The sequence below is a fragment of the Glycine max genome, chromosome 18, assembly GCF_000004515.6.
Source record: "Glycine max cultivar Williams 82 chromosome 18, Glycine_max_v4.0, whole genome shotgun sequence".
Classification (NCBI taxonomy): domain Eukaryota; kingdom Viridiplantae; phylum Streptophyta; class Magnoliopsida; order Fabales; family Fabaceae; genus Glycine; species Glycine max.
In genome coordinates this window covers 54,320,652-54,345,145 of record NC_038254.2, presented here as the reverse complement: position 1 = coordinate 54,345,145, position 24,494 = coordinate 54,320,652, and the positions used below count along the sequence as shown (strand labels likewise).

Here is a 24,494-nt window from a genome sequence, read left to right as displayed (position 1 = left end):
TTGAAAATAAAAGAATTTCAATTGAAGTATTTGAAATTCTTAGAATTTAAAATTTCTCAGAATTTAAAATTTCTCCATCCAAACACATTCTAAGGGTATTTTTGACATTTTTCAGAAATTGTTGGGTACCCTAACCAAAATGCTAGGTGTCTCAAGCAATTCCCAAATGTCACTGTTGTCCCCACTGGACATCATCACTCATAATCCTCGAAATGGGTAGGCCTCCCATGTGTCCTCTTGGGCCTGCTGATGATTTGTTGGGACATATTGCTACCACAAACCAAATATATTGCTCAGCTACTTTCAGAAAGAAACTTTGAAGAAATTAGACGTACCAGTGCTATTTGATTCAAACAAAATGCTTATAAATACTCCTGTACAAATAATAATAAAAAGAAGAGTGTAATAAATTCAGACACAACTATTCTCGTCCCTTAAGCATGTTTCTTTCTTATCTCTTTCCTTGAAATTGTTTACGGTTTCTCATTCAACCTAAACTTTCTAGTGGCCCCTCCCACAAAAATAAATTTCAAATTGTCTAAATAATACTCAACTCAATTCATGTTCAGCATTCAAATTATAATCATTTGTAAAACATAGAGATGTTGATAATCGTGTTTAAGAGATGCAGTCTTGTTCATAAACTTGAGGTGGCTCCTCCGGTTGTTCAAATATAAAGCTAATCCCAAAATGACAATGCTGTCCTCACAGACTTGATCAGTGACAACAATTTCTAAGCATTCCCATCATGGCCAATGGAAAGTGTTAGTGACTTAGTCTAAGCACACGCAGTAACGGTGAAATTGTTACATTGAATATTCTTCAGAGTTGACTCAAAGTCAAAGTCAAGCAATGCCGTAACAAATGTTGTGGAATTCCATGTTAATGACTGTTGTAGGTGAAGCCGGGGTGTGAGAATAAAAGAGTGGCCAACTTGTATGTTTGGCACACAACACACTGAAACTTGAGTTTCTTATAACCCATTAACTAGTTAGCTCATAGCCGAATTTAAATATTTTCTTCTGCAGAAAACAATGCAGCTTTTTGTTTTCAATTTTTATGGAACCACCTTTCTTGTTATTTACGGTATGGTTATTATTATGGGGACTGTATTGGAGTTAGGAGCCACCCCTGCTCCTGCTCCTGCACCTGCACCATTGCTGCCTCCATCGGAAGCAAATGCTATACTCAACAGTGGATGGTGGAATCTATCACAGTTAGATTCACACAATATCTGTTCATGGTATGGTATAGATTGCAACGTCGCTGGAAGTATAACTGGCATCAGATGTCCATTGGGTACACCGGGGATTCGATTAGCAACACTAAACCTCTCTGTTTTCAAGAATTTAGAATGGCTTGAGGTCTCAGGCTGTGGACTACAAGGGACTATACCACCTGATATTGGTAATCTCCCTAAACTCACTCATCTCCGTTTGTCCTATAATTCTCTTCATGGTGAAATACCTCCTTCATTGGCAAATCTTACCCAATTAGAGAGACTAATCCTTTCTAACAACAAATTTCAAGGCCCCATTCCTCGTGAGTTGTTATTTCTAAGAAATCTAACTTGGTTAGATTTGTCCTATAATTCACTTGATGGTAAGATACCTCCTGCATTGGCAAATCTTACCCAATTAAAGATTCTTCACCTTTCTAACAACAAATTTCAAGGCCCCATTCCTGGTGAGTTGTTGTTTCTAAAAAATCTTATTTGTTTAGATTTGTCCTATAATTCACTTAATGGTGAGATACCTCCTCCACTGGCAAATCTTTCCCAATTAGACAGCCTAATCCTTTCTAATAACAACATTCAAGGCTCCATTCAGAATTTGGTTTTCTCTAAAAGTCTTACTTGGTTAGATCTATCAGCCAACAAAATCAGTGGGACCTTGCCCGTGCCACAGACAAATTTCCCAAGTTTAAAATTACTTAACATTTCCCATAATCTACTTTTTGGTTCCTTAAAACCCTTGTCAGTAGGAAACCAATTAGCACCGCTAACTACTATTTACCTCAGAAACAACTCAATTAGTGGAAAAATTCCTCTAGAGCTTGGATATTTCTTAAATACTCTGGATCTAAGCTACAATAATCTTACCGGAACGGTTCCTCTATCTATGGAAAATGTCTATGACCTGAACCTTTCATTCAATAATTTGAATGGTCCCATTCCATATGGTTTAAGTGAGAGTCGGCTAATAGGGAACAAGGGTGTATGTAGCGACGATTTATATCACATAGATGAATATCAATTCAAGCGTTGTTCTGTCAAAGACAACAAAGTAAGGCTCAAGCAGCTGGTCATAGTTCTCCCTATCCTCATTTTTCTAATCATGGCCTTCCTACTACTCGTGCGGCTAAGGCATATTCGCATTGCAACTAAGAACAAACATGCAAAGACAATTGCAGCCACTAAGAATGGGGACTTGTTCTGTATATGGAATTATGATGGAAGCATAGCCTATGACGACATCATTACAGCAACCCAAGACTTTGACATGAGATATTGTATTGGAACAGGTGCCTATGGGAGCGTTTATAGGGCACAATTACCAAGTAGCAAGATTGTTGCCGTGAAAAAACTCCACGGATTTGAAGCAGAGGTGCCAGCTTTTGATGAGAGTTTCAAAAATGAGGTCAAAGTATTAACAGAAATAAAGCATCGACATGTTGTGAAGCTCCATGGATTCTGCTTGCACAGAAGAACCATGTTTTTGATATATGAGTACATGGAGAGAGGCAGCTTGTTTTCAGTGTTGTTTGATGATGTGGAAGCCATGGAATTGGATTGGAAAAAGAGGGTTAACATTGTGAAAGGAACTGCACATGCTCTGTCCTATCTTCATCATGACTTCACTCCTCCAATTGTGCATAGAGACATATCAGCCAGCAATGTCTTGCTTAACTCAGACTGGGAGCCCAGTATTTCAGACTTTGGCACAGCCCGATTCCTTAGCTTCGATTCATCCCATCCAACTATAGTTGCTGGAACCATTGGGTACATAGCCCCAGGTAAATTGTTCATATCCTTATTTTTGGTTCCTTTCTCTTTTTACCTGTGTTCTCTTGTTCATGATTTGATGCACATAATGACTAATCAATACATTTAATAACAGGCAGATGGACTTGTTTCTTATACTGAGTTTATAAACATTGCAGATTTTAATGTAGTTATTTTTCAACTATCTTCCTTCTGATCTTTGAATCTGTTCCTGTTAATGCTATAAATGTAGAGCTTGCATATAGTATGGTTGTGAGTGAAAGGTGTGATGTGTACAGCTTTGGAGTGGTGGCACTCGAAACTTTGGTGGGATCGCATCCTAAGGAAATACTCTCATCACTTCAATCAGCATCTACTGAGAATGGCATCACATTATGTGAAATATTGGACCAACGCCTCCCACAGCCAACGATGTCAGTTTTAATGGAAATAGTTCGTGTTGCCATAGTTGCATTTGCCTGCTTAAATGCCAATCCTTGCTATCGCCCAACAATGAAATCGGTCTCTCAATGTTTTCTTACTCAGCTTACACCATTAAACATTCCTTTGCGTGAGATTTCATTGCAGCAGCTCATGAGTCAAGAACTCAGGCATTATTTAAATTTGTGAACTCCTGAAAGTGAAACTTCTAGTTGAAATTAGATGATGTCGGCATTCAATAAAGCTTTTCTAGTTGTTTATTCGGGTGAATTATTAGAAAACTTGGTGAAATTGTTTTTATGTTAACTTTGCTCTCGTGATATGCTTCGTATATATGGATTATAATACTTGTTTAATTTTGTAATTTAATGAAAATGAGGAATATGAGGTTTAACATAAAGAAAGGATATATTTTAGTGATTTAGTAGTAGCAAACTAGTAATATGAGAAATCAAGTGCTTGGATTTTAGACATGGGACTAAACTGATCATGTTTGTCACTTGCCATTTTATTTTTACTGTTATAGAACAATCAAACCGTTCACACTAAGGTTACCAGATGGTTTTCAAGTCTCAACTCACTGCAGGAACTGTTTTTCTCAGAACACCTTTACCTCACTAATGTGCTATATATACTAACATTTACATTCAATCAAATTTATGTCTCAAAGATAATCGAGTCTCTAAATTTCCAATTAACCGTTATCAATGTTGTTTGTCATACATAGAGTGCTATAATATATAAGTATGATCTTTAAATTACTGAGAAAAGGGGATATTTCATGTTCGAATTTATTCATATGAAACAAATATATACTGGTAATATATTAATGATTAAAATATAAATTTTGTCTCCTTATTTTTTTAAATTAATGATTTTAGTCTTTTCCATTTTTGGTAAAATAAAAATGAAACATTTTGTTCTTTATTTTTAAAATATTTGTAATTTTAGGTCCTCTTATTTTTATCGAAATATTTTGTTATTCACTTTAAAAAAATTTGTGATTTTAATCCATGTGGTTAATTTCAATCATTAATCTATATATTTGTTAACTTTTTATATAAATTAAGTTTATCCACAATTAAATAATTTTTTTAAAAAAATGTACATTTTGTTTGTTTTGTATTAATTTCTTTAAAAAATATCTAATACGGACTAATAATAAATTATTTACATATTTTATGTATAAAAATGAAAAAAAATAGATATAATAAAAGAAGTAAAACAAAATAACAAAGACCAAAAATAAAATTTTATTTTCTTAGGAACTCAACACAAATAAATATTTTATTAAGAACCTAAAATAAAATTCATTAATTTATAAAAAAAATTAAAACATATTTAAGTCTTAATTTAATAAATTCACCTAACCTTATAAAAAAAGCTAACCCATGGCTTTTATTTCTCTCTATATATAATCTCTAAAATATTCAAAATCACACTAAATAATCCTTCAAAGTATTGAAAAAACTTTTTAATTTAGTCCTTAAATGTTAATAAAATATATTAACTTAAGGAACTAAATTAAAAATAGATATTCAATACTTGAGAGTTTTTTATTTTTATTTTTTTGAAGAAATTGATGATTTATTAGTTAGTACTTATTTTGATTACGTATTGAAGCTTTTATTCGGTGCACAATAATTGCTAGGAAAATTATGAGGGATTAGCAGCACGAGTAACTTGAATTCAACCATTAAAACGAAAAGTAAGAATGTTGAGATAATTGATTTTGGTGTATAGTAAATAAATTTCTAACTCTATAATGAACCATAACGGGTACATATGATTCTTTCTTCTAGGCGTAATTCTACCATGCACCAGGTATTATGCTGTTTCAAAATACCCGAAATTGAAAATGGAATGATAAGAACGTGTGAATGAGAATGATAGATCTAATTGACCCCTTAAAGAACAACACAATAATATAGCTGAATAGATGTTTCAACCACAAATTGAACAACAGGAGATGATTGCTATCAATTCAGCTGAAAAGATACAGTGGACAAAATAATAATGTAGCAGAATAGATGTCTTAACCAGAAAGTGTAACAATCTCAATCAAGAGTATTTCCATTTCCCACTCAAAGCATGAATCCATTTTCCTTCACATCTTCCACACTGTGCCCATTATTTTTGTTCTCCTGCTGAGTAGGTTCCTCCTTGTCCTTTTCTTCATTCAACCCTGCTTCTTCCTCTTCTTCTTCTGTCACCTTTCTCTCAAGAGATTGAATCAAATTCAGCAAGCAAGCTTCAACATCTTCATTCACACACTTAGGCATGAGATTCTCAGCAACATCAGCAGGAGTCACATTAGTCACTTCCAACAAATTCGCAATTCTAGCGAACAAATTGTGCGAATCAACATCCAAGTAGTTCTTGGCAAGAACCTTGAATGCCTCAAAGCGGCAATAGGACAATTCAATGTGTTTGTCCATCCTACCTGTCCTAATAAGAGCAGGATCAAGCTTGTCCACAAAGTTTGTTGTGAAAATAATAATCCTCTCTCCCCCACATGCTGACCAAATGCCATCAATGAAATTCAACAACCCTGATAGAGTTACCTTACTATTCTTGTTACCCTCCTCTTCATCTTTTTTACTAGGATCTTTTGGTTCCTCTTCCTCACCCCTTTCCCTTCTCATGTTCCTCTGGCCAGTGAGATCGAGCGAGCAATCAATGTCTTCCACAACTATAATAGCCTTACTAGAAGTCTCAATCAACAACTTCCTCAACTCAGTGTTGTCCTTCACTGCAGTCAGCTCAAGATCATAGACATCATAGTTCATGAAATTAGCCATTGCAGCTATCATAGTAGACTTACCGGTCCCAGGAGGACCATAGAGTAAGTAGCCACGCTTCCAAGCCTTTCCAATCTTTGCATAGTAATCCTTCCCATTCCTGAACTTGACAAGGTCATTGATGATCTCTTCCTTCTTCCTATGATCCATTGCAAGAGTCTCGAACGTGGCAGGGTGCTCGAACACGATGTGGCTCCATTTTGACTGTTTGTAGCCATACCAACCACTACTTGGATTGTTGGTGTACAACTTCCTCTGCCTGTTTCTCAGGGCAATTTCCTTCCCCTCTTCCAAAACATGTTTGATGTAAGAAATGGTGATGAGATCCCTATGCTTTTTGTGGAAAGTGAGCTTGAAGTATCTCTTTCCATCAGGGGGAGAATAATAAGAGAAGGAATATGCATGAGGGTTAGAGGCAGTTTTGCTAGCAGCCCACCAAAGCTTCACTCCTTGGAACTCATCGGTGACCTCTTCGTCGTCATCCATGCTAAGCACCAAAGGGTTCTGGCTATCTTTCACTACTTCAGCTTTCAGTCTTTTGGCTAGTTGTGAAGAATTCTCACTAAGGTAGGTTTGGATGGCAGTGTAGGCTTCGCTACGCTTGAGTCTCTCCCCTGAGAACTCAGGGAAGGTGATTTGGACATAAGGGTACAAGAGGTTCACCACTTTCTGAGTGTGGATTTGAAGAGTGTCGCGAAGCGCCGCCGGGAAGAAACGCTCAACCATGGCATACACAAACATGATTGTGGCCATCAATGAGCCCATTTGTGTCCATAGTTCCCCCATCCCACACAAACACTACTGACACTATTGTTGTGCGTGTGTTGTGTTGTGTTGTGTTGGTGTTATTTTATTTGGCTAGGGATGCATAATATATAGAGAAAATAGATGATGCAATGATGGTGTGAGACTAATTCAGATTGTTGTCCCAAGTGTTAAGTTTATTAATTTTTATAATAATTATCTTAAAAAAGTTATAATACTAATGATTTTTAATTAATTCATCGTATAAAACTGTTTTAAACTCTCAACACATTCCGTTAAACTCTAATATATGACAAGCAGAAAAGGGTGTTTTCTTTTTGGGGCGGTGTCCCTTGAAGGAGTAATGTCACATACATGAGAATCTGAGTTGAAGTGGAAGAGGTCGCTGCCAGTGCTAGAGAAGTTTTTTGCTAAACGAATCCATTTGACAATGAGTGATGTTTGTTAAGTCCAAACCACTTTTTTTCTGCTGGATTGGAAAATTTGGCCCCCCAATGTTTGTCATGTACGATGGAAGCTTGAGCATGTTTGGATGAGGATGGAAACACAAGAATAATGGAACACTCCTCCAAGTAATAAAGGTAACCCGACATTCGCAACTTGTCATGCACTCATTATCTAGCCAGTTAACCCAACCATACATTTTGTGATCTTGATATCAATCAAAATCGATCCATTAAATCCACACCTTTCCTTTCTTTTTCTTCCAACTTCTTTTCTTCTGTCGTTTATATATAGAAAGAAGTCTTGAGAAATTAAGTTCACGTTAAATAAACTTTTCTTCTTAAAATGCATACTCTCTCTTTTTGCTACTTGATAATAAACATTTGTTTTTTTTAGCAATTATTCGCTTTTAATTTGTTGTTTCATTGCCGTATTAAGCCAAATTAAGTTTTTGTTTTTAAAATTGAGCAAAACTATTTCCATTATCAATTGTTTTAAAAAAAAATATCTTAAGCTTATTAGCATTTAATCTATTGAATTAATAAACTATATATAAAGGAATCAAATTATACGGTATAATTTTTACTAACTATTATATCATTCTATAACTTTCAACTGAATTATATTTTCTTAAAACTTATTGTTGGATTAAAAGTTTTTTCACATAGATTATATAATCATTTGTTGTCTCATTCATATAGATCAAAATTAATGTAATTTAAATATTTTAAAATATACAAAAATATGAATTATTTAATTATTTTCTTTGTTTTTGTTCAATTTAAATGTTTTGGATAACAAAAAGTTGTGGAGATGAAGAAAAGGATGCTTCAATTATTATTTATGATCAAGCGGTGAACTTCAAAAAAAACATTATATATCACAAAGCCAATAAGAGTGGCAATGTATTATGAAACTATAAGCGTGAAAATAAATTAAAATGTTGCAATAGTAAATAGGATATGACGTGTTTGAGATATAGTATTGATAACTTTAACCAAATTCTGGTTCATATTGACTGAAGTAAGCTTTCTCGTTGTTGTTCAAAATTGCTTGACAATGGTAGAACGTACTCTCAGGCAAGGGCTAAGATGTCGTGGGCAACAAATGGATACTTTTGAAAGTCCGTAATTACTTGACTAGAATAGCAGCATATAATGAATACTTACTATATAATATTTTGTTTTATAGTAACTTAAGATGAACTAAGTTCCTCGACATGAGACTCAAAGCCTCTCAGCGACTAGGCTAGTTTGTTTTGATATATTGACATGGCAGTTTTGATATAGCTTTACTATTTAAATGAAAAGAAATATTAATATTTTTTATGTGAACAATATTTACTTTAATGTGAAGTATTCTATTCAATTTTTAAACTATCTCTGTAATCATTTATATAATCATCATTGATTTTTAAAGTAAAATGTAATGTTAAATAAATAATGTAATAATAATATTTTTTGCAGATTTTCAAGTGTATATATTTTTAAGAGAGAAGAAAAAGATTAAATGAGAAAAGATAACAAATATAACAAGTAATCTAGTGAAATAAAACTAAATATTTTTTAAAATATTTAAAATTACAAAATATAATAAATATAAATATCAATAGTTTTTTTTGGTAGGATTCATATTGATAGTTTAATTACGAAACCTTAAATATAATTAGAAACAAAATATATCTCACAAAAGACGTTAATGTCCTGTTTAAAAAAGAATACAAATAATATAATATATTTCTTATTTGATTGAAAAAAAAAATGAAAAAAGTATTAAACTATTCTTTAATTTTTTAATTTAAATTTCAAAATTCCATCTGCCTTCTTACTCTCTATCAAAGAGTCAAGTATATAATATAAATTAATAAAATTATATTCATAAATTTACTTTGTTCATCTCTTTTTTTCCTATTTTTATGTCTATCTCTTTTTATAATATTATTTGTCATATTTCTCATTTTATTTTTTTAATCTCTATTTTTATCATACCTATATATTCACTTCAAATTTAAAATGGACAATTGGACATTCAACATTTTTCCTACATAGAAATATTCTCAAAACCGAATCAGGTCAATCGCCTAGACTGAAAAAACAGTGAACTGGTAGAGTGTCCTATCCAAATAAATCACAAAATTGACCTTGAGAAAAACCAGATAAAAATCATTAAATCACTAATGATGGACCTTATTTTATAAAACTTGTTACATAGACTATAGTACTAATGCAACCCATAATATAAGAGTAAGATTACATTAGAAAAGCCGCACCGTTCGGTAACACAAGCGGTCAATTAATCAGAACCCTTTTGAAAAGACGTAGAAGCAAATGCAATAGCAAATTATTCACTTTTGCAATTAATTTACTAACTTAGCAACAAAATATATGTGGTTGTCGTCGTTTACAATGTTCAAATCACATTGTCGGTAACGTATCACACGGGTAAGCTATTAGCATGTTAGCGATTTATTTTGACAACCCATTGAGGTCACAGTAGACTGTCATAAAAAGCCTTCCGGATTTGTGTGTTTTGTTTGGCTACCTTTAGATAAAGCAATTTTACTTTCTACAACTTGATACAGAATAGTTTGATTGGACATATCACTAACAAATGTTATATGCTAACGGATAAACTTTATAATGTTTATATGAATAAATATAGCATTTTTTACAGATTAAATATCTTAATTTTTAATAAAAATAAATTATTAACATAAATACTATATAAAATTATATATATTGATACCATAGTGTATTAATTATTAATATACACTATTAATGCATATTATTATTAATACAGTGCATCATATCTTTTGTTTAAATTCATAATGTTTTATACTAACAATTTAAATTTAGTTAAATAAAATCATTAGTAACAAAAATGTCTAATGTCTCCATCCATTATATTATTTCCCTAAGTATATGTCATTTTTAGTGAATATTTTTCATATAAATATTTATCAAAACCTTTAGACCAAGTTAAATTAAGTTTAACCCTAAAAGTTTATAGTTGACTTAGTCTTCGAATATCAAAAAGAATCTAAGGAGCAATCAAATGCATGTAATTGAAGAATTTTCTGACTATCCCCTCCCCAGGGCGAACTACTTTAAATACAGAGTATGATCATCTAACTTTTGAACTTCCAAACAATATCGACTAGGTCATTACTACAAGTAAATCCCAACATAGGTATCTCTCTGGAGCATATATTTGGTTAAAGCTCTTATTTCTATCTCACAATAATTTCAGCAAAAAACTAAGGCAAACCTCAACTTGGAAACACAGATGGGTCAGCTAGCATCCTTTATGAGTAGGTTGAAGTATCAAGTGAACACCCTATATATCTTAATTAACCAGTTGTGAACCCATATATGGTAGAATGTTAATGTCATCAACTTGATAACTGGAAGGCGCCTAATGAAGAAACAAATGAAACTTCCGTAACAAGGAGTTGATCGACCTAATGACACCAAGGAGAATTAATTGAAAGCCTTGGTAATCAAACTCTCATTCCCTAAAGGATTTGCTCAATCTAGAAGGGTGAATGGAGATCCTTCAGAATTTTTGCAAGTCAAGGTAAATATCCTTCAGATTGGCTAGTCAAGCTCTTATTTCTATCTCACAAATGCAAGCATAGATGGAGTTCTTTCAAAAAGAGATATTATCTGCCTTCATGAATCCAACAGTATCATCAAACAAAAATAAATGATAATGATAATACACTTTAGTTTGATGATTAAAATTTTCTTTTTATTTATGTTGTAAGACTCAACAATAAATGAAACATGTTGACTAGTATTTCTTGTTGTATTTTATTTGTTATGCACTTTGATAAAAATGTTTTATTATTTAGTTATCTCGAAAGAACTCAGTTATGAGTAAGAGAGTTTGATTTGTTGATATTATTTAAAGGATTTTTCTAATTTTTAGTTACTTTGAATCATGTTATTCTGAATCATTTTGAAATATATAATTTAAGTTATCCTGAATTATATAATTCATTTTTATTATTATATAATTCATTTTTTGTTGTATTAATCAAACATATATATATATATATATATATATATATATATATATATTATTTATTATTTTGAATACAAAGGTAAATAATAATTTTGGAAAAGAAAAAACATAAAATTGAATTTGCGAAGGAATATAAAGAGACTAGTGAGGGAAATTAGGCAATGATAGCAATCAAATGGACTTGCGAGGAACTGGCAAAGGAAAAGTGACGGAAAATTTGCGAAGGAATAGGGAGGAACTTGTGTAGGAATAGTTGCAAGGAATAACGAGGGAATGGTGTTTGATTCACAAAGGTAGAATTGTGAGGGAATATTAAGGCAATTGCGAGGAATATATTATAAAGAACAATTAGAGGATAATGATGGTTCTGTGGTGAAGCAATTTGCGAGGGAAAAGCAAGAGATTTGTTACAACATTGCAATGGATTAGTGAGGAAGAGTCATTGCAAATTAGCAAGAGGATTATTCATTTTGGATCATCTATTTTGTGACGATTTTTCCGCAAGAATCGCAAGGAAAGTCATGAGATTAATTAGTGAGAAAATGACGAGGGAAATATTCCCTTGCTAATTAACAACCTGAATTTAGCAACGTAGAATTCTCTCTCTAATCGCTCACAAAGTCGTTGCAAACTGTATTAGTAAGGAAAAGCTCTATGCTAATTAGTAAATTTCTTGTAATGCACTTAGATGCTATTAAACACTTACATATCTCGTTATATATGCTAAATTTCTCAAAGAATTGAGCATCAATAAAGGCAAGTTAAAGGATAACGAAAAAATAAGTGGAAAACATTTCCCCCGCAAAAAGCAGAAATTACCATCCCTTAAATACATAGACCCAATTAATTTTTTGTCCTATGCACAATTGGTAAAGTTAGAATAACTAATCCTTCATGTGACTTGATAGCTTTTGGAGAGCTATTGAACTTTCTCTTCCATTTAATAGAAATATTTCTCAGAGTCTTATTCTTGATTTTTTCTCTTACCACTTGAGAATTTTTTGCATTTAGATATTGTGTCAATTCCTACATTTCTTAACTATAACTTTAGTTATGAGATATTATTTTACTATTATTCGGGTACCCAACAATAGATCTGTAATTATCTATTAGGTTTAATTACTAGATGTAAATAACAAATTACTTTTTTGTGGAAAGATATAACCTAACTTAAATAAATCAAGTTCGTGTCTTTATTGACTAAAATTAGGTCCCTCTATTGGTAAACTAATCCTAAGAACTTGTTTGAGAATGTTTATCAATAAGGGAATTAGCCATTGCTCTTGTATTGATTGTCTCGTAAATGTAAGGAGGGGTTGATTATTATCAAACACATTGGTGAAAGTAATGCATCTGATCTGCACATTTGGGTGGGCAAAGATATTGTTGCACTTCAGGAATTGTTGTCCTATGGCTACCTAACCTAAGGAAGAAAGGCAACGACAATATCGAAACATGGGAAGGTTACAAGAGAATTGAAAAAGACTTTGCAAAGCTTTTCTCCAAATTCTATAGCTGACTGCGCTGAAAGGAACATGTAGGCATGTGGCCACAATTCTTCAAGAGTTGGGTAATGGTCGAGTGATTTTTGCATTTTTTTTATACCATGTATCACGTATTTACAATATAATGTATTCATATTTTATTCAAAAGTTACTAGTGGAACTTATTTTACCTTTTTTTATAGAGAAAATGTATTATTATGCACTTATACTATTTCAAATCCTATGAACAATCATCAGCATTTATTAGTAGGCAATATCTCAAGCAATATAACATACGAGTATTTTCTTTCTTTTATTTTTTCGAAAGATTTATTTATTTTTATTAATTTTATTGAATATTAGTTTGAATAACAAAAAATAAAAAAGGAGAATTTTTTTTACTATATCTACATATCCTTTATTTTTTTTTTTTGAAATACTAAACAAAATCTAACAATTATAAAAGCATCACATCAGCATCAACCATATCAAAATCAAAATTGGACCAGTTTTTAAAAATAAAAAGACTAAATATCTCAGTTTATAAATATGAAAATCACAATCATGGATGTAAAATTATAAGAAAACTAAAATTATAATTTAGCTTTTTTATTTAATTTGACAACTCCAAATTTAAATTGCCTGAAGTCATATCCTCCCTCTCCAGCAAACATATCCACCTGTTAATTATAACCAACTATAAAAATATTTCTTTTATATTTTCACCTTTTAATTATAACCATTAAATACAAATCTGGTAATGAATTTAATGCGTTAGTAAACTCATACAATAGTTTTTATAATAGTTACACATACTTTCTTTTTTCTTTTTAATTATATCTCTCTGTTCTATAATTTTAATTTTTTGATGTATAATTTATGTATAAGTATAATTTCTAAAAATATTTCGTATTGATGTATAGCTTCTTAGTAAATTGTACATATTATCATTCATTTGGTAATTTAAAAAGCTGAAGAAAATAATATTTTAAAAACATCTTATTCGTACAATATTTTTTTATAATATTTTTTCTAAAACATTATTTTTCATCATCATATGATTCATCTTTTTTTTTTATTTCTATCTCTTTCCTGATTATAAAAAAAATTATTAGATAATATAAATATAATTCATTTATTATTTTATATAGATTTACCAAACTTATATACCTAATACTGTAAACAAGTTGCACGCGCATCAATATAATATACAAACCATTCAATTCACATTGAAATCCAGATACAATACAATCCACACAGCCATATACATCGAACCAACTTCTAATATACTAGCACATAGATAGCTTATACGGTAGCACATAGATAGCTTATACATTTTTTTAATATAGAATTCATACAAAATGAAGTCCTAATATATATGCTGACCACCATACACGTCTATTACTTAATACATAATATAGATACAAATCATTATATATTTCACACTCAAATCATATGTTCCTAATAGAATATTATTCACAGCCCAGCATAGCAGAAGCATATGCATATGTTAATCTCAATCTTTATTTTAATCCTTTTTCCAAATCAATGGACGAAACCATTCTCCTTCACCTCTTTCCCAGCTTTCTCATCACTCTCTTTCGCCTCTTCCATTGCTAGCTGTTCCTTCTCCTCCTCTTCCTTCTTTCGTGCTTCTTCCTCTTGCTTCTTCTTGGCCTTCTCAAGAGATTCAATCAACTTCTTCAAGCATGTCTCAACATTATCACCCTTCGACTTAGGCATCATATTCTCGGCAACATCAGCAGGTGTCATATTGGTCTTTTCCAACAACCCCTCAACATCATGAAACAAATCATGATGATCAACATCCAAATAATTCTTAGCAAGAACCTTAAAAGCCTCATAACAACAATAAGACAACTCAATTTTCTTGTCCATCCTCCCACTCCTAATAAGAGCAGGATCAAGCTTGTCCAAATAGTTTGTTGTGAAAACAATGATCCTCTCTCCAGCACAACCCGACCAAATCCCATCAATGCAATTCAACAAACCCGACAAAGTCACCTTACTCTCATTATTATTCTCTTCTTGTTCAGTCTTCTTCACAGGATCTTTCGCATCCTCACTCTTTTCCTTCCCCTTTTTAACCACCCTCTTCCCAGTAAGATCAAGAGAACAATCAATGTCCTCAATCACAATAATAGACTTACTTGTTGTCTCAATCAACAAAGTTCTCAACTGCGTGTTATCCTTCACCGCCGTCAACTCAAGATCATACACATCATAGTACATGAAATTCGCCATAGCAGCTATCATGGTAGATTTCCCAGTACCCGGAGGGCCATACAGCAAATAACCACGCTTCCAAGCTTTTCCAATCTTTTTATAATACTCTTTTCCGTTCTGGAACGTGTCAAGATCGTCTATAATCTCTTCTTTAGCTTTTTTATCCATGGCTAGGGTTTCGAACCTCGCAGGGTGCTCGAAGACAACATGGCTCCACTTGGATTTTCTGTATCCGCCCCAACTGGTGTGACAGCTGTTGGTGTACAGCTTCAGCTGCCGGTTCTTTAATTTCAACGACTTTCCTTGTTCCAATACATGTGTGATGTAAGAGCTTGCGATAAGGTCTCTGTGGCGCTTGTGAAAGGTGAGCGTGTAGAACCTCTTCTCGTCGGAGCTAGGGTAAAAGGAAATCGACTGTGATTTGTTCATGGTTTTGTTAGAAACCCACCAGACCTTAACTCCTTGGAAAGTCTCCGTAATCTCTTCGTTGTCATCCATGGAGAGAAGGAACTTGTTGTGGCTGTCGTTGGCGGGTTCGGCTTTGAGTTTTCTGGCTCTCTGAGAAGAGTTTTGGATGAGGTAGGTTTGGATGGCGGTGAAAAGCTCACTGCGTTGGAGACGTTCGCCTGAGAATTCAGGGAAAGTGATGTGAATATAAGGAGACAGAAAGCCTATTAGTTTGTGGACATATATTAGGGCATAGGAACGGATATGGGTTGGGACGAACTTGTCAATCACAGTGTAGGCTATCATAATGGTTGCGGTGAATGTCCCTAATATAGACCATTCTGACCCCATATTCTCCAATAATCGATTACTATGTTTTCTTTGGTTTTTTTCTAAGTTTTTGAACTAGTTTGCTTTGGTGTTTTGATCAATGGAGTTTCAAAGCAGTTAGGGGAAGGTATTTATACAGAGGAAAAGTGCACATTGGTCGAGCATATATGCTAAGTAAGCAGATTTCCGAGAGGGGAACACCTCATTTTCATAGGAAATTCTTAGTATGTTTCGTCCTTTGTCCTATCTTTTTATTTTCTAAAAGTGTCCGGCAGCCATTTTTGACCATTCAAATGCTTATTGGACCTCAGGTTTTTCTTAATTTCTCCTACTTTACACCGTCTCACCTCATGCCTGCATTTAAATATGAGAAATGCTACTTCTATTTAAGATTTTCAAAACACTTTATGCGAGAAATGTTGTCGTACTGTATATGTTGCTTTTTTCTTAAAATTATATTTGTTTGAAGAAATAAAATATGATACAAATTTATTTCTTTTATTATAAAGGAAACTTTTAATGATTTTGAATAATCTTTAAGCAAAATAGATGGATTTCAAATAATACCTAAAATAAAAGAATGTTAAATAATACATGAAATGAAATTTGCATATGATGGACAGCAAATCAGTTTATCTTTTTTTAAAAATAAAATAAAAGGCAAATCAGCTCATCTATCTAACCACTAAGAACATGAATATTCAACGGGGATGGGATTATATTGTTTCAACTTAACCAGTATTGAGCAAACTGTGATGTCCTCAAATTTACAAAATATTTGTTTAAATCTAAGTAAATTAACCTGCTAAAGTAATGGTTATTAGAAAATATTACATTTCAAAAAATTTGAAGTTAAATTTTAACTTTACATCAATAAATATATTTTTATCCTTGATATTAAGTAAATGAAACTAATATTTTATCTATTAAAACCTCTATGTATTCTTATTTATAAAAATAATATAAAATATTCAAACTCAATTAGAAAAGAAAAAATGTTTTACGTTGAATTTTCGGTGAAGATATAAATTTAATTATTTACTATTATGATCATTTAATTTACGTTTTAAAAATATTTTAAAAAATGTTTACTATGTATGAAAGAGAAAGAGGTATCATACTTCTTAGTCAACTTGGCTTCTATGATAAGTCAAGCTTTTTTATCAAGAGGAAACATTTTTTTTCCGCATCTTTTCAATTGGGGTCGCTTTTAAAAAAAATGCCCCTCTTAGTAAAAAAGCTGATAAGTCATTTATCACAAGCAAAGTATTATAGAATAGATATTAAAAAGAAATTAATTTTTTACTTGCCATTGACTTGTGGATTCAACTTTCAATAATAAAACAAGTTCATGATAGTGAGGTAAAGATGCCAAACTTGACCAGGCAAGGAGACTGAAAACTATAGAAAAATATAGTTGAATTTAATAAAGTTAACAGCGACAGCAAAATAAGGAAGAAAGAGTGATAGAGCATAAGTAATGGGAAGATTAAACTAAAAAACGAGACATACATTTGAAAATTTAAATTATATCTAATATAATTATTCTTATTAATTAACAAGAATAGTAAAATATTTAAATTTAACTTTTAAATATATAATTAATTAAACTACCTAGTATAGAAATAGTTATTTTTTATTGTGAAAATTATTAATTTAACAAAATTAAACAAAATAATACATTAATACAAAATGGAAGACTACTATATATATTATTTCTCGATCATGATCCAGATTGACAAAGCACTCCCCCATGCCATATTAACATCCAATACTTTTAGGGTTAATTTCCTTATAGTCTATTCCAGTGTATGATAAATTTCCATTTTGGCCTTATTTTTATCAGGAGCTGGTATTTCAATATACTAACACTAGTAAACCTATATTTTTATTTTGTCTGGAATATTAAATAATACATTTGCCTAAAAATATCGATCTAACTTAAACACAGTAACTAGCTGATATAAGTGATCTATCTAGAAGTCGGTCTAATCTGGTGGCTTCGTGATGATGTATCAAACCTCCAAACGTGTTTGGCGTTTGCTATGTTTAACAAGTAAAAAAAGAACAAAATCTAATCATCAATTCCAACGAATGTTGTCGTCTATCACTTTCTGTGAAATTCCTTGTGATTTAATTTCCACTCAGTCATAGGACATGATCAGTGCCAACAATGTCTAAGCTTTCCCATTCATGGAACGTGTTAGTCTAAGTTCATTTTCTCATAAACCTCAGAAACAAACTTGTTAATTGTCTCTCTAAAATACCATTAACTGCTTAGCTCATAACTCAGTTTGAATATTTTCGTCCGCAAAGGATGAAGTTTTTTGTTATTTGCAGTGTGGTTATTATGGGGATAACATTGGAGTTAGAAGCCGTGCCTACACCGTCGCAGCTTCAATTGGAAGAAAATGCTATAATCAATAGTGGATGGTGGAATAGATCAGAGTCAGTAGCTTCGCGCAATATCTGTTCATGGTATGGTATGTCTTGCAACGTCGCAGGAAGCGTAACTAGAATCAACTATGGCTTTTATACACCTGGGATTCGATTAGCAACACTAAACCTCTCTGCTTTCAAGAATTTAGAATGGCTTGAGGTCTCAAACTGTGGACTACAAGGGACTATCCCATCTGATATTGGTAATCTCCCTAAACTCACTCATCTTGATTTGTCCCATAATTCTCTTTATGGAGAAATACCTCCTTCATTGGCAAATCTTACCCAATTAGAGTTCTTAATCATCTCTCACAACAACATTCAAGGCTCAATTCCTGAGTTGTTGTTTCTAAAAAATCTCACTATCTTAGATTTGTCCGATAATTCACTTGATGGTGAGATACCTCCTGCACTGGCAAATCTTACCCAATTAGAGAGCCTAATCATATCTGACAACAACATTCAAGGCTCAATTCCTGAGTTGTTATTTCTAAAAAATCTCACTGTCTTAGATTTGTCCTATAATTCACTTGATGGTGAGATACCTCCTGCACTGGCAAATCTTACGCAATTACAAAGACTAATTATCTCTTACAACAACATTCAAGGCCCCATTCCTGGTGAGTTGTGGTTTCTAAAAAATCTTACTGTCTTAGATTTGTCCTATAATTCACTTGATGGTGAGATACCTCCAGCACTGACAAATCTTACCCAATTAGAGAACCTAATCATATCTCACAACAACATTCAAGGTTCAATTCCGCAGAATTTGGTTTTCTTGAAAAGTCTTACTTTGTTAGATCTATCAGCCAACAAAATCAGTGGGACCTTGCCCTTGTCACAGACAAATTTCCCACGTTTAATATTCCTTGACATTTCCGACAATCTACTTTCTGGTTCCTTAAAACCCTTGTCAGTAGGAAACCATGCACAGCTAACTAGTATTTACCTCAGAAACAACTCAATTAGTGGAAAAATTCCACCAGAGCTTGGATATTTGCCTTTCTTAACTACTCTGGATCTAAGCTACAATAATCTTACCGGAACAGTTCCTCTATCTATGCAAAATGTCTTTAACTTGAGGCTTTCATTCAACAATTTGAAGGGTCCCATTCCATATGGTTTCAGTGGGAGTGAGCTAATAGGGAACAAGGGTGTATGTAGCGATGATTTCTATTACATAGCTACACATCAATTCAAGCGTTGTTCAGCCCAAGACAACTTAGTAGTCATGGCCGGCAGCAACAAAGTAAGGCACAAGCACAATCAGCTGGTCATAGTTCTCCCTATCCTCATTTTTCTAATCATGCTCTTCTTACTATTCGTGTGTCTGAGGCACAATCGCATTGCAACTAAGAACAAACATGCAAACACAACAGCAGCCACTAAGAATGGGGACTTGTTCTGTATATGGAATTATGATGGAAGCATAGCCTATGAAGACATCATTACAGCAACCGAAGACTTTGACATGAGATATTGTATTGGAACAGGTGCCTATGGGAGCGTTTATAGGGCACAGTTACCAAGTGGCAAGATTGTTGCCGTGAAAAAACTCCACGGATTTGAAGCAGAGGTGGCAGCTTTTGATGAGAGTTTCAGAAATGAGGTCAAAGTATTATCAGAAATAAAGCATCGACATGTTGTGAAGCTCCATGGATTCTGCTTGCACAGAAGAATCATGTTTTTGATATATGAGTACATGGAGAGAGGCAGCTTGTTTTCAGTGTTGTTTGATGATGTGGAAGCCATGGAATTGGATTGGAAAAAGAGGGTTAGCATTGTGAAAGGCACTGCACATGCTCTGTCCTATCTTCATCATGACTTCACTCCTCCAATTGTGCATAGAGACATATCAGCCAGCAATGTCTTGCTTAACTCAGACTGGGAGCCCAGTGTTTCAGACTTTGGCACAGCCCGATTCCTTAGCATTGATTCATCCTATCGAACTATAGTTGCCGGAACCATTGGGTACATAGCCCCAGGTAAATTGTTCATATCTTTATTTTTGGTTCATTTCTCTTTTTACCTGTGTTCTCTTGTTCGTGATTTGATGTAGATAATGACTAAACAATACATTTAATAACAGGCAAATGGACTTGTTTCTTACACTGAGTTTATAAAAATTGTAGATTATAATGTTGTTACTATTCAACTACTTTCCTTCTGATCTTTGAATCTGTTGGTGTTAATGTTGTAAATGTAGAGCTTGCATATAGTATGGTTGTGAGTGAAAGGTGTGATGTGTACAGCTTTGGAGTGGTGGCACTCGAAACTTTGGTGGGATCGCATCCTAAGGAAATACTCTCATCACTTCAATCAGCATCTACTGAGAATGGCATCACATTATGTGAAATATTGGACCAACGCCTCCCACAGGCAACAATGTCAGTTTTAATGGAAATAGTTAGTGTTGCCATAGTTGCATTTGCGTGCTTAAATGCCAATCCTTGCTCTCGCCCAACAATGAAATCGGTCTCTCAATGTTTTCTTACTCAGCTTACACCATTAGACATTCCTTTGCGTGAGATTTCATTGCAGCAGCTCATGAGTCAAGAACTCAGGCATTATTTAAATTTGTGAACTCCTGAAAGTGAAACTTCTAGTTGAAATTAGATGTGTCAGCATTCAATAAACTTGTTGTCAAATGACTTCATGAAGTTCTGTTTTGAAGTTGAATTAGTTCTCGTGATATGTTGTTTGTATGGATTACAAAACTTGTTTAGTTTGTAATTTAATAAAAATCAGGAATATGAGGTACCACAAAAAGAAAACTTGTTTAGTGTGTGTTCTGTTTTTAGTTTTTTAATTTTTTGCATTTTTACTTTTAGTACTTTAATTTTTATTTCTTCCTTTCTTTTAATTATTTTAAGGGATTAAAAGTAAAGATTGAAAAAAATTAAGGAATTAGTATAAAGTAAAAGTTAAAAGACTAAAAAAGTTTAACGATTAAAAACATATATGAGAGGCGTGATGTTAAGTATTGGTGTTCTTGAAAAATCTCACAAGAACATTCACGGCACTATTCCTTGTGAATTGGTCTCTTCAAAAATCTTACTTTATTAGACCTATGTTTTAACAGAATCAGTGAAAAACTTATAATAATATTTTTTTGAAAGAGATCCTGAGAATCTTATCAACAAAGAAATTTTTAAAAATATTTTTTTCTTTCTCACGATAAGTAATACAATTTTAAAACTATTTTTACAAAAGATCATATTAAAGAAAAAATAAATCAAAGATTTTTTTTCTTAATTGATGTGGAAAAACAATTCAAAGAAAAGATCATTTTTATCTCACCAAAAGTAAGTAAATATGTAAAGGTAAAGTAAAAGAGAATAAAAGAATTTAACGATATAATAAAAGTTATTCTTTTTCATAAGAGTAACCTATTAATTTTATTTATCTTGTAAATCAATTAAAATATCCTCTATTATTTTTTTCTTTTTTTATGAAGATCGAAGAAGATCAATAAATTTAATTAAATTAAGAATAAATTTAGAAAAAAATTATAATTGTATAAAAATTTAATACTAATAACTAAATTAATTAACTTACATAGTAAATCTAAATTAATCAATTACATCTTATAATTAAAAATTGAAATAATTAATATATATATATATATATATAAAGACGCTATGCTAGGTTAATCAATGACAAAAACTACTTTTATTTCTACTATATATACTTATAGCCAAAAATTAAATATCGAAAGCTGACAGTATAGAATGCATATTTGTCCAATATGTTTGTCAGTACACGGCAGTCATGTAGCACCATATCGATACATTAAATTCGCTATTTTTTTATATATAAAAAAAGTATTCAGCCATTAACTTCACACTGTTGAATTGTTCAAGATGAATGACAGAGTCAGCTTGGTTAGATGATCCTCTTTCCTGAGCTAATTTGTTGATCTTATGAAAAGAACTTTTATAATTTATATAAAAATAATTTAATTATTTTTTATTATAGAAAAATTAAAAACTTATATGATAAACATTTATTAAATGGTTTATTCAAATGCATCCTACTAATAATTTAATTTTCACATATTAACTGTGTAAAGATTTTTTATATTATTAATTCATTAGAAATTATCCTAAAATATTATTTTTAATGTAAACAAATTTACTATATATAACCATCTTTAATTAACGATAGTTGTCAATACCTTTTAAGTTCGTTTGAGTAATCTGTTTGAGCTGGCTATCTTCGGCCATATGGCATCAACTGCACAGGCTTATTGAAATTCAGGAACAGCACAACATCGGAATATGTATAACGTACATTAACAATACAATTAGGATTTTGGAGGTTTTTATATTAATAAATTTTTACTGCCAATATGTAATTATTAATATTTAACTTTTTTAGACAAAATAACTTATGTCATTTCATTCATAATCAAAGATTTATACAAGTAACAATGAAATTAAACACACGGAAGCGCAAAAAAAATTCTCGACTCTCTTGCAAGAACATCACATTATAGATAATTTAATTTACGAATCAAGACGGTATTTATATGTATATCAACTTGAAATTTAATTCAGAGACAATCAAATCAAATTAATTTGATTTGATTTGCTTGCCTTTGAATAAAATACACTGTCAATTGGAATTTAACTTAAGCATTAGAGATTTTTTTTCGGGTCTCAGTCCCGAGATTCTTCATGCTATAAATTAATCTTTACACGAACAAACTTAATACTTACTTACTTACAATAATTAACTTACTTACTTAAAACGAGACATACATTTGAAAATTTAAATTATATCTAATATAATTATTCTTATTCATTAACAAGAATAGTAAAATATTTAAATTTAACTTTTAAATATATAATTAATTAAACTACCTAGTGTAGAAATAGTTATTTTTTATTGTGAAAATTATTAATTTAACAAAATTAAACAAAATAATACATTAATATAAAATGATGTGTGATGTCCACAATTTGTATGATGATCCTTCGAAACAACGACAAATGTTAGGAAAGTCAGTCACTACTCGAATACATAATGAGATAAACGAATCAATTTTAAATAGGTCTAAGAAATTATCATTGTATAGGAGTGAAGGACATAATCGTACTAATTATTCATACACACAAGTAGATTACTAATATAGTTTTTATTTTTTATGTTTTTCTTTAACTTGTATTATTTTATATTAATGTATTATTTTGTTTTTAATTTTAGCATGTATTTTTATTAATAGATTAACTAAATTTTAAATAAAAAAATATTAAAATAATATAATATATTTTAAAAAATAAAATATTAAAAAATATATATAACACATAAAATAAAATCATAAAAATATACACCATATTAAATAAAAGTATTAAAATTATTTATTTGACAATTAAATAAATAAATTTTTTTACAATTTTAAAAAATTAGAAAACAAAAAATATAACTGTAAAAAATTTAAAACTTTTATAAAAAAAACAAAAATTTTATGAAAACAATTTTAATGTTTTTTTAGGAAAAAAAAAAGCTTTTACGACTTTGAAGTTATAAAAGCAAAAAAAAAAAATAGATTACAACTTTAAAGTCATAAAAAAATTAAACGAAGTCGTAAAATTATTTATGACTTCAGTTTTAAAAAAGTCATAAAAGGTCGTATAACTTCTAACTTAGAGGTGATAATGTCTGTTATGACTTATCCCTTTGGAAAATTATTTAAAAGTGACCCCAATTGAAAAAATGTGAGAAAAAAAATACCCCTCTTGATAAAAAAAAATCGATAAGTCATTTGTCACAAGCACAATATTATAGAATAGATATTAAAAAGAAATTAATTTTTAACTTGCTATTGACTTGTGGATTCAACTTTCAATACAAAATAAGTTCATGAGAATGAGGTAAAGATGCCAAACTTGGAAACCAAGCAAGGAGACAAAAAACTATAGAAAAATATAGTTGACTTTAATAAAGTTAATAGCGACAACAAAATAAGGAAGAAAGAATGATAGAGCATAAGTAATGGGAAGATTAAACTAAAAAAGGAGACATGCATTTGAAAATTTAAATTATATCTAATATAATTATTCTTATTCATTAATGTTAGTTGTT

The 24,494-nt window shown here is 31.4% G+C and overlaps 3 protein-coding genes across 6 annotated transcripts; 1 reads left to right on the top strand and 2 right to left on the bottom strand.

Annotated features, from left to right (window-relative positions):
• Positions 1-520: 520 nt before the first annotated feature.
• LOC102666504 (probable leucine-rich repeat receptor-like protein kinase At1g35710) lies at positions 521-21,255 on the top strand. 4 transcript variants are annotated; one of them, XM_041012171.1, is made up of 3 exons: positions 533-2,296; positions 19,689-20,392; positions 20,614-21,117. In XM_041012171.1, exons 1-3 carry the CDS (start codon positions 1,035-1,037, stop codon positions 20,988-20,990), a joined length of 2,343 nt encoding a protein of 780 aa, XP_040868105.1. In that variant the 5' UTR covers positions 533-1,034; the 3' UTR covers positions 20,991-21,117. The 4 variants fall into 4 exon arrangements, with proteins under 4 accessions (XP_006602890.1, XP_040868105.1, XP_006602894.1 ...); XM_006602827.4 differs by lacking the exons at positions 19,689-20,392; positions 20,614-21,117 and adding an exon at positions 3,237-3,843 and having other exon boundaries at positions 521-3,015; XM_006602831.4 differs by lacking the exon at positions 533-2,296 and having other exon boundaries at positions 18,097-20,392; positions 20,614-21,255.
• Positions 5,304-7,216, bottom strand: LOC100777731 (AAA-ATPase ASD, mitochondrial). Its single transcript, XM_006602829.4, has one exon. The coding sequence runs from the start codon at positions 7,009-7,011 to the stop codon at positions 5,509-5,511; it is 1,503 nt and encodes a 500-aa protein (XP_006602892.1). The 5' UTR covers positions 7,012-7,216; the 3' UTR covers positions 5,304-5,508.
• Positions 14,149-16,463, bottom strand: LOC100777208 (AAA-ATPase ASD, mitochondrial). The gene has a single exon (XM_006602830.3). The coding sequence runs from the start codon at positions 15,987-15,989 to the stop codon at positions 14,490-14,492; it is 1,500 nt and encodes a 499-aa protein (XP_006602893.1). The 5' UTR covers positions 15,990-16,463; the 3' UTR covers positions 14,149-14,489.
• Positions 21,256-24,494: the final 3,239 nt, after the last annotated feature.

What these genes read in the sequence shown, in the direction of transcription:
- LOC100777731 (XM_006602829.4), bottom strand. Translation starts at nt 7,011, where the DNA reads ATGGGGGAACTATGGACACAAATGGGCTCATTGATGGCCACAATCATG.
- LOC100777208 (XM_006602830.3), bottom strand. Translation starts at nt 15,989, where the DNA reads ATGGGGTCAGAATGGTCTATATTAGGGACATTCACCGCAACCATTATG.
- LOC102666504 (XM_006602831.4), top strand. Translation starts at nt 18,286, where the DNA reads ATGAAGTTTTTTGTTATTTGCAGTGTGGTTATTATGGGGATAACATTG. An exon ending in CATTGGGTACATAGCCCCAG is followed by an intron (nt 20,393 to 20,613) that starts GTAAATTGTTCA and finishes TTGTAAATGTAG; the next exon opens with AGCTTGCATATAGTATGGTT.